This window comes from Schistocerca americana, unplaced genomic scaffold (assembly GCF_021461395.2).
Source record: "Schistocerca americana isolate TAMUIC-IGC-003095 unplaced genomic scaffold, iqSchAmer2.1 HiC_scaffold_296, whole genome shotgun sequence".
NCBI classification, from domain to species: Eukaryota; Metazoa; Arthropoda; class Insecta; order Orthoptera; family Acrididae; genus Schistocerca; species Schistocerca americana.
Window position 1 is genome coordinate 10,001 of NW_025726012.1, and position 10,000 is coordinate 20,000.

General features: G+C 60.4%; 1 protein-coding gene across 1 annotated transcript; it reads right to left on the minus strand.

Moving 5' to 3' along the window:
* Positions 1 to 4,140: 4,140 nt before the first annotated feature.
* On the minus strand, positions 4,141 to 4,788 carry LOC124579113 (basic salivary proline-rich protein 2-like). Its single transcript, XM_047131237.1, has one exon. The coding sequence runs from the start codon at positions 4,786 to 4,788 to the stop codon at positions 4,141 to 4,143; it is 648 nt and encodes a 215-aa protein (XP_046987193.1).
* Between the last annotated feature and the right edge of the window lie 5,212 nt (positions 4,789 to 10,000).

Here is a 10,000-nt window from a genome sequence, read left to right on the forward strand (position 1 = left end):
GGAATCCTCTAGCAGGGAGATAGGGTTTGGAACGCGAAGAGCACCGCAGTTGCGGCGGTGTCCCGATCTTCCCCTCGGACCTTGAAAATCCGGGAGAGGGCCACGTGGAGGTGTCGCGCCGGTTCGTACCCATATCCGCAGCAGGTCTCCAAGGTGAAGAGCCTCTAGTCGATAGAATAATGTAGGTAAGGGAAGTCGGCAAATTGGATCCGTAACTGCGGTCTTCTCCCCTTCTCGTGGGCCCGCTGATTTCGCAGAGTGGAAGACCGCACCAGGGGCTTGGGGGGGTTACCAGCCCCCCCTCGCACTATCCCTTTTTTAGTTGGGGGCAGTAAGCAGAGAATAAGTGGTGGCCCTTCCGCTGAAGGTGCCACCCCAACTCCCCCAGCACCTAGCCGGCCAACCGGCCGTGCCGAAAATCTTGTAACTTTTGCAGCTATGTATACCTGTAGTGAGTGCCACCGCAGCTTTACAACCAAGAACGGTCTCGGGGTCCATCGCCGCCGCCAACATCTTGCGGCCGCCAACGCGGAGATCGTCACGGAGAGGCATCGCGCGAGGTGGACGGAGGAAGAAGTCCTGTCGCTCGCCAAGGCAGAGGCCGAACTGTTCCTCGAGAGGGACGCCCGGTTCTTCTTTGTAAATCAAGAGCTCATCAGGATGTTCCCCGACCGAACGCTTGAGGCAATCAAGTGCCGACGGCGGCAAGCTGCCCACAAGCAGCTTGTCCGCCAATTCATGGAGGCGCTTGAGATCGGTCGGGGGGAAGAGCCGGCGTCCCGCCGGGGAGCGGCGAGCCCGCTGCCTGACGCGGGCGAGGCCGCTGCGCCGCCCGTCGACGCAGCCGAGGACTTCGCGGCCGACACCACCGGGCCGCCGCCGGAGGGGCCGACTGACGCCGCCATCTGGGAGCATCTGGCGGGGCTACCCGCTTCCGCCCAGCGTTTCTCTGCCCTGGATCGTGTCATCGGTCTGGGGCGGGGCACGCCGCCCGATGTCATCCTGGGCATGCTCCCGGATGCCCTTGCGTCGGTCGGGTCCAGAGGGGAGAGATCGATCACCAGGACACAGCGGCCGCGCCAACCATCGAAGCGGCCGCCTGCCGCGCCGCCGACGCAGAAGCGCAAGCGGCGCCGCTGGGAGTACGCGAGAACGCAGGATGCCTTCCGACGGTCGCGTGCGCGTTGCGTGCGCGGCCTCTTGGATGGCACCCTGCTCCAGCCGCCACCTGCCATCCCTGGTCTGCTGGACTTCTGGGCGGACCTCTTCACCAAGAAGCCCATCTCCACCGCGGGCTTCATTCGTGACCGCCTCCTCCCGCACTCAGAGCCTGTCGCTCTCGAGTGCATATGGGGGCCGGTCACACATGAGGAGGTCGCCGCCGCGTTGCCGCCCAGGGGATCAGCAGCCGGGCCGGACGGCCTTACCCCAGCGGAGTTGCGGCGTCTGCCGCACGAAGTCCTGGTGAAAGTGATGAATCTCTTCCTTCTGGCCCGCGCCCTTCCGGAACGCCTGCTTCGCGCGCGGACGTCCCTTCTCCCGAAAACGGCTGCACCAACATCCCCCGCTGACTTTCGCCCCATTACGGTCTGCTCGGTGTTGGCGCGGACCTTTCACAAGGTTCTCGCGTCACGCCTGATGCGCGCTTGTGCTGTGGACGAACGTCAGCGGGCATTCATCCCTCGGGATGGGATGTTGGAAAATACCTTCATCTTGGACACTGCTCTCACCGACGCAGTTCGCTCCTGCCGCTCTGTCTTTGTGGCATCGATCGACGTATCTAAGGCATTCGATTCGGTAGATCATGCTGCCCTTCGCCCCGTGCTGAAGGCGCATGGCCTGCCGGATTGCTTTGTCGAGTATGTCGAGCGGTGCTACGAGGGCAGCACGACAGTGATAGCGGACGGCGCCGGCGTGGGCGTGTCTGTGCAGCCAGCACGGGGCGTTCGCCAGGGCGATCCCCTCTCCCCCCTCCTGTTCAACTTTGCGGTGGACTACGTTTTAGGCCAACTGCCCTCCCACATCGGAGCTCGGATCCTCGGTCGCAGAGTCAACGCTGCGGCCTTTGCAGATGACGTCTTGCTGTTTGCAGCGACCCCGAGGGGCTTGCAGTCCCTCATCGACGCAGCTACCGCAGCCCTCGCCCACCTGGGGCTGCAGATCAACGCCCGGAAGTGTTTCACCCTCGCCTTAGTCGCGTCAGGGCGCGAGAAGAAGGTGAAGGTGGACAGCAATGTCACCTTCACAGCAGGCAATACCACCATGCCTGCCCTGCGTGTGGGTGAAACCTTCCGGTACCTGGGGCTGCAATTTTCCACGGCGGGTCGCTGTGTCTTCAATCCACGTAGCCACCTGGTGGAGCAGCTTGACGTCATCTCCCGAGCTCCGCTGAAGCCGCAACAGCGCCTCCACGCTCTCACCAACGTACTTCTCCCTGGCCTGTACCACGGGCTGGCCCTCAGCCGCACCCGGGTGGGTGCATTGAAGTCGGCCGACGTTACCATCCGGGCCGCCGTCAGGAGATGGTTCCGCCTTCCGGCGGACACCCCCCTGGGATACTTCCACGCTCCTGTTGCCCAGGGGGGCCTCGGCATTCCATCTTGCCGATGGATGGGTCCGACCCTCCGTCGGTCCCGTCTCCTGGCGCTGAAGAAGATAGGGCCAGCCTGCGACGGTGTAGGCATGGATGAGGTACAGCGTGAGATCGAGGTGCTGGAGCGCCACCTAATGTGGGAGGGCCACCTCCTCAAATCGTCAACGCAGGTTGGGGAAATGTGGGCGGCGCGCCTACACATCGCCATTGACGGTGCGGCACTGTCATCTTCTGCCGCCGTCAGTGGCCAACATCAGTGGGTCGCCGACACCAGTCGCCTGCTATCTGGGCGTGAATACATCGACGCCCTCCGCGCCCGCATCAACGCCTTCCCTACGAAGGCACGGCGCAGTCGCGGGCGGGAGGCGGACACCAGATGCCGCGCGGGGTGCCAGGCCGTGGAGACCGCCAACCACGTACTTCAGGCTTGCTTTAGGACGCACGGGTCCCGGGTCAAGCGCCATGACGCTGTAGTGCGTTATGTCGCCCGTGGACTCGCGCAGAGGGGCTTCAATGTCTCTGTGGAGCCCCACCTCCGAACACCTGAGGGCATCCGCAAGCCTGACGTGGTGGCGGTCAAAGACGGCATCGCCCGCGTGGTCGACGCCCAGATAGTCGGAGACCACCTCCGGCTCGACTGGTGTCACTCCCAGAAGGCGGCCTACTACGACACGCCGTCCATCCGGCGTGCCATCTCCAACCTGCACCGTGACGTTGAGGAGGTGATTGTGTCCACCGCGACGTTGAACTGGAGGGGTGTATGGTCTCCAGCGTCGGCGAGGGATCTCGCCGCCTTAGGCTTCCGACCCCGAGAACTGGCGGTGCTGAGCACAAGAACACTACAGAGCTGCTGCAAAAGTTACAAGATTTTCGAGCGTATGACGGCTCCTAGCCCGAAGCAGCGTGTCGGCGTCGGCTAGGCTGCTGGTTATTTTTCTTCGCCTTGACTCCTGGGGCCTATCCACAGGAGGAATAAACCGTCTTTGTTCTTTCTTCTTTGTGTCTTTATTTTGTGTCTTTGTTGTTATTCTTCCGCACTGATATATATGTATATGTGTATGTTAGTTTTATACTTGTATTTTGTGGTACCGCCCTGTAAGTCCCCACCTCGGTGGCGGACATGGCGTCAAACACCTGCCACGTACTATATATGTATATATTTTGTGTTATTCAAATTATTTTGAATAAAGACGGCTGTTGATAGCCAAATGCCTCGTCATCTAATTAGTGACGCGCATGAATGGATTAACGAGATTCCCGCTGTCCCTATCTACTATCTTACGAAGGCCGTTATGCTGTCTAACCAGTGGTGGAGTCCACCTATACTGGTAGAAGACGGGCGGCTAAATGTCCGATCTCTCAACCTTCCCGTGGTGTAAGATGTGAGTAGCCGGGCAACCGGTGAAACCAATGAGAGAAGGGCGACTCCCGTGCGGGGTGCAGGCGTAGACGCAGAGGGACTGGGCAACCGGCCTCTCCAAGCCGAGTCTCGCACTCCGCTCGCCGTGGGCGATAAGGTGTCGGACACTTGTGTCTAGTATCCTTGCTCACTGGCGAATGGCACTTGCTCGCTTCTGCGGCGCTTGCTGTGCTCTGGCTCCGGCCGGGGTGCGGCGGGCGCCGCTTTTGCGTTGGCGGCGCTTGCTGTGCTCTTGGCTCCGGCCGGGGTGCGGCGGGCGCCGCTTTTGCGTTGGCGGCGCTTGCTGTGCTCTTGGCTCCGGCCGGGGTGCGGCGGGCGCCGCTTTTGCTTTGGCGGCGCTTGCTGTGCTCTTGGCTCCGGCCGGGGTGCGGCGGGCGCCGCTTTTGCTTTGGCGGCGCCTGCTGTGCTCTTGGCCTTGGCCGGGGTGTGGCGGGTGCCGCTTTTGCGTTGGCGGCGTTTGCTGTGCTCTGGCTCCGGCCGGGGTGCGGCGGGCGCCGCTTTGGCTGTGGCGGCGCTTGCTGTGCTCTTGGCTCCGGCCGGGGTGCGGCGGGCGCCGCTTTTGCGTTGGCGGCGCTTGCTGCGCTCTTGGCTCCGGCCGGGGTGCGGTGGGCGCCGCTTTCACTTTGGCGGCGCTTGCCGTGCTCTTGGCCTTGGCCGGGGTGCGGCGGGCGCCGCTTTTGCTTTTGCGTTGGCGGCGCTTGCTGCGCCCCGGCTCCGGCCGGGGTGTGGCGGGCGCCGCTTTCACGTTAGGACATTTTCGCGATGCATCAGCCATGCTGCGTATGTCTGCTGCAGAGGTTGCAAACCTGTCGGGCGCAAGTCTGACTGGTATAGTGTCTCTCTGCGAGGACGTGCCTCCGTCTCTGCCTGTGTGCGCTACGGAGATTCACGCCTCACCGTCAGGAACGAAGTATTACCGCGCTCGATTTATCGGACGTGGGATGCATCACTCCAAGACACAAGTGCCACGGGAGTTAACTCCCGACATGGAGGTATGTCACGCCTTTCGTGCGCCTCCACCTACTGCGAGCGCTTGTAGGTGTCGGACTCGTGAGTCTAGTATCCAAGCTCGTACGTAGGATGTGCGCGTGGCAACGACGCGTGTCGACAGCTGTTGGCACGCGGCAGTTGCCTTATGCGCATGGTGGTGCGTCCTGCGCGGCTCGCTGGTGGTGGGCTCCCGCTGCGGTGCCGGCCTCGCACATGCTCCGCCCGGCAAATGTCGGACGGCGGTGCGGTTGGCCGGGGTAGCGGCGGGGCTCGTCCGCCGGCTGGGCTGCGCACGGGTGCGCTGCTGTGTCGGGCGCGCTGCGCTGGGCCGGGTCGGCTGGGCGGTGCGCGCGCTGCTGGCTGGCGCGGGACGGGCGGTCGGTCTCTGACTGGCGGTTCGCTCTCGCGGCCACGCCGGCGGCGGGCGCCGGCCCTGCCGTGCCCGGCTCGGCAGGCCACGTCCGGACAACTTAGCGGCGCCGGCCGGCCATACGCAATGTTGGCTGTGGTTGGTGCAGGCGGTTGGCGCAATAAGCACAGTGGGGAGTTCTGGCGGTCATCGTTCCTGCCGAAACTAAGTCTCTCACTGTAGAGAACTTAATGTGGAAGCAGGCCGATGTCCACGCGCGGGGAAGGGCGCCTGACTGCGAAGCGCTCTCTGGCCTTCAGAGAATGCAACGCGGACGACGTCTCGGCCTCGATCGGAGGATTCCTTGGTGGACAACTGCGAAGGGGAGACCGGCAACGGTCACCACAACGCGGAAGTCACCAGGAGCTGCCACAGGAGGATGCTCCTGAGTGGCCTAAGACCACGACCACAGGGACGGAGGCTAATGCAGTCGCCGTACGGGCTTGGCAAACCCGGGGTGCCCTAGCCCGGAGCTGGCAAGCGCTACCAGCGACGGCCGTAAACTGAGATACGCACTTCAACGACTGCTGTGAGGCGCGCAGTGGAACGTCGTGCGTGTTTTGGACCGGAGTCTTGGCTTAACCGCCTGGGCAAGAGAAGGACAATCTCTATAATCACCCCTCACCCTCTGCGTTAGCTGGCGGCTATGGGGCGCAAGGCTGTTGAGTTGTGAACAGTCATGAGTCAGCCACCTCAGAGGACCGGCCGACCCTCTGTTGTATAAGGCTTACCCAGGTGTGCGGGGCGACGCCTGGATGGACAACATAGATCCCTAGCTGTTCGTGGGAACCACATGGACTCTTTCAAACAACCTTGTCCCGACGGAACTGGTGGGCCGTCGCGGAGTCAACACACCAACCTCTCGGGGAGCGAGTCGGACACCTCGTGTACTGACGGACTCCCAAACCAAGGGCAGTCGGAGGTCCCTAGACCACAAGACCATGACCCCGCGCTTAGTGCGCCAGAATTGGAGTTCCGGACACCCCGTGTGCGGAGCGCTAAGACTGCCGCTAGCGAGACGCTGTCACGGACGCTCGTTGATACGAGTGAAAGTGACAGTGAGAAAGACCGTAAGGCTAAGCTAAGGAAGCAGAGGAGACACCTGCGAAGAGTGCTTCGGCAGAGATCGCAGAGTGCTGACGCTGCAACCGAGCTAATGCCGCCACCCCGCCAGCCGGCGCCAAGAACGGCGCCCAAGGAGGGAGATAAGCCGGAACCGGCGCAGGTAGCCGGGCGCGAGCCCAGCGGCCCAGTCGGGGAAGGCGCCAAGGGGAAGTCTGAACCGAAGGCGAAGACGAAGGCCACACGGCCGACGACGCCGCCGGCGGATAAGACTGCGGGCGGGCCAAAGCTGGCGCAGGTAGCTGGGCAGAAGCCCGGCGGCCCAGTCGGCGCTGGCACGTCCACCCAGACTCGCCCGGCGGGAGAGACGGCGGCCACACGGCCGAAGTCTCCACCGTCGGAAACGGTGAAAAGTGCGCGGAAACTGGCGCAGGTAGCCGGGCAGCAGCCCAGCGGCCCAGTCAGTGAAAGTGCCTGCAGTAGCCGCGCCTCTACGCCAATGTCGGGAACCGAAGGGCGCAAGCCCGGGACTCGACGGAAGAGGCAAAAGAAGAACAAGCAGCCGGACTCGGCGCAGGTAGCCGGGCAAGAGCCCAGCGGCCCAGTCGAGGACGGCAAGTCCCCATACAAGGCAAGCCCCAGCGATCTTGCGACTATACAGCTCATCGCGACGCGGCTCGAGGACGTCCTTGAACTCGTGGACGACTCTCTAAAACCGGGGCAACTGGTGGAGGAGAAAAGTCTAAGTGACCTCAAGAGACAACTGAGAGCTAAGTTGTTTGACTGGGCTATGGCGCAGTCGGCCCTCACAGGAAGGGTGGACGCCTTGGAGGATGAGCTGGCGAGGACGAAAGCGGCGCCCCTGGCGCCGCCAAAGACCTTTGCACAAGTTGCCGCCGCTCTACCCTCGACAGAAAGGAAAACGCAGGCAATGATAACGAGAGCCCAGACTGAGAAGGCTACGCTCTTTATCAAGTCAAAGGCAAACGAAAGCGGAGCAGAAGTGAGAAAGAAGTTCACCTCCCTGGTCAAGCCAGAGGTTGATGGTGTGAAGTTCTCACGGGTCACCACAAACGGCCCGACGCTTATCGTTGATGTGGCGTCTGAAACTGATCGTCAAAAACTTCTGGCCAATAACAAACTGACAGAAGCTCTGAAATGCGAACTGCCGAAAAAGCTCAATCCGCAGATAATCATATATCATGTACCCTGCGTCATGAAGAATGAAACTGTGGTTGAGCTAACTCGAAAGCAAAATGACCTTGGAGGACTTTCGGAAACACAATTCCGCCAGGAGTTTAAGCCGAAGTTCCGGACTGGACCAAGGGGCAAACAAACATCACATCTCGTGGTGGAAGTAAGCCCCAGACTCAGAGTCGCCATCCTTAGGCAGAAAAGACTGTACATGGGCTTCGAGTCCATGCCAGTCGATGACTACCTAGACTTGGCTGTCTGCACGCGGTGCCAAGATGTAAACCACTCGGCAAGGTTCTGCAAGCAGGACCCGAGTATAATAACATGCGGGCACTGTGGCGAAAACGGCCACATGAGAAAGGATTGTCGAAAAGCGGGGAACCAACCGGTCTGCATTCCGTGCAAAAAGCGAAATCGCAATTGCGTGACGCCAGGAAAAGAGTGTGACTTCTATAAAATCCTCACACAACGTAAAATCCAGCGGACAGACTATGGGAGACAAGACCTCTCGTCAACCGTCTCCTTACCGGCTGCCGCCTCACCTGTTGCCGACCGGACTGTGAAACATCACAATGCCCGTGTCGGTTAAAATAGGACAGCTGAACTGCGCGCGATCGCAAGCGGTGATGTGCGAGGTGCGACGCCGAGCGGAGGAGGAGTCTTTAGACATTTTATGTCTACAGGAGCCATACTCCAAAGACGGAAAGATCCTGTATATGCCGACTACAGCTCAGATCTTGGCAGGAGGAGAGCACCCTATGGCAGCGATCGCTGTGCTAAATCGATCTCTGAGAGCAGTGAAAGTGGCGCACCTCAGCAACAGATGCATGGTGTTAGCCGAAATAAACACTGGCGATTTCACCTTTTTCGTGCTGAACATGTACTTTCAGTACAGGCACAGAGAGAGGCCGTACATCGACCAGTTAAAAGAGGCGGTTGGGTTCTACCGCAATGACTTGCTCATCTGCACAATGGACGCAAACGCCATGTCACCCCTATGGCACAGTGACATCACGCCTCTTGGCGCGCGACGCGCCGCTAGGCGGGGTGAGAGACTCGCTGAAGCAATTCTCGAGCTCGGACTAGAAGTGTTGAACCGACCAAACTTCCCACCAACTTTTGAAGGTCGCCGGGGAGCGACCTCAAACATTGATGTGACACTAAAGAGTGCACATGTGCATCTCCGCGCGGAGAATTGGAAGGTATGGCGGGGAACGACACTAAGTGATCATAATCTAATCACATTCACTGTAGCTTATGATGGGGAGCCTCCTCCACAAGACCAGGTGAACGGCATCGTCAAGTACAACTGGCGAAAGGCTGATTGGGATCGACTAAGAGGAAATCTAGTGATACCGAATTGGCCAATGGATCGCGTTGTGGATGTGGATAAAGCTGCAGAGGATCTGACGAGGGCTATACAGACAGCAGCAACGGGCGCAGTCCCGATGGCCCATACAGGGAAAACGCCTAAAGCGCCTTGGAACCCTGAGCTGCAACGTCTCCGACGCGAATGCAGAAGGGCGCGGCGGCAATACCAGCGCAGCATAGGCGATCACATGCGTGAGGCTACGCTTGCGCGGTACAGGCGGGCCAAGGCGGTGTTTAAGCGGACGCTGCACACGGTACGGATTGAGAGTTGGCAGTCTTTCGTTCGTGACAGTCTGGCGGCTGACCCCTGGGGAACGCCGTACAGGATTGCCGCATCGAAAGTTCGGTCACCGACGGTCCTGTCGACCCTAAGGAAGAATGATGGCAGCCACACCAGGGACTGGCAGGAGTCAGCCGAGCTACTCATGAGCACCTTGTTGCCAGATGATAGTAGCGAAGATGAGAATGAGGAACAGGGGAATATGAGGAGACAACTCAATGAGGCGTATGCCAATGAGACGCCAGTTGCTCCATTCACTGAACGTGAAGTTACAATAGCCATTCTCGAATTGCGCCGGAAGAAGGCGACGGGACAAGATGGTCTCGCTGCAGAGGTTCTCCAAGCCTTATGCGCGGAGATCTGCCCTTACCTGACAAACCTCTACAACGAGTGTTTACGTCAGGGACGGGTACCAGAGTCGTGGAAGACGGCTGAAGTGGTTATACTGCGAAAGGGTGATGACAAGGATCCAGAAGTGCCGAAATCGTACCGACCAATCTGTCTCTTGAACTCCATGGCCAAGCTCCAGGAGAAGCTCCTATGCCTCCGGCTAGAGCAACACCGGGAGCTTAGGGGACGAAGTCCCGACCAGTACGGATTCAGGAGGGGCCTGTGTACAGAAGATGCTATAAACAAGGCAATGTTGCTAGTGGACACATCTACTGCTAAGTACGTTGCGGG

Bases quoted from the DNA above. Each gene is read 5' to 3' on its own strand.
- LOC124579113 (XM_047131237.1), bottom strand. From the start codon at position 4,788: ATGGCTGATGCATCGCGAAAATGTCCTAACGTGAAAGCGGCGCCCGCC.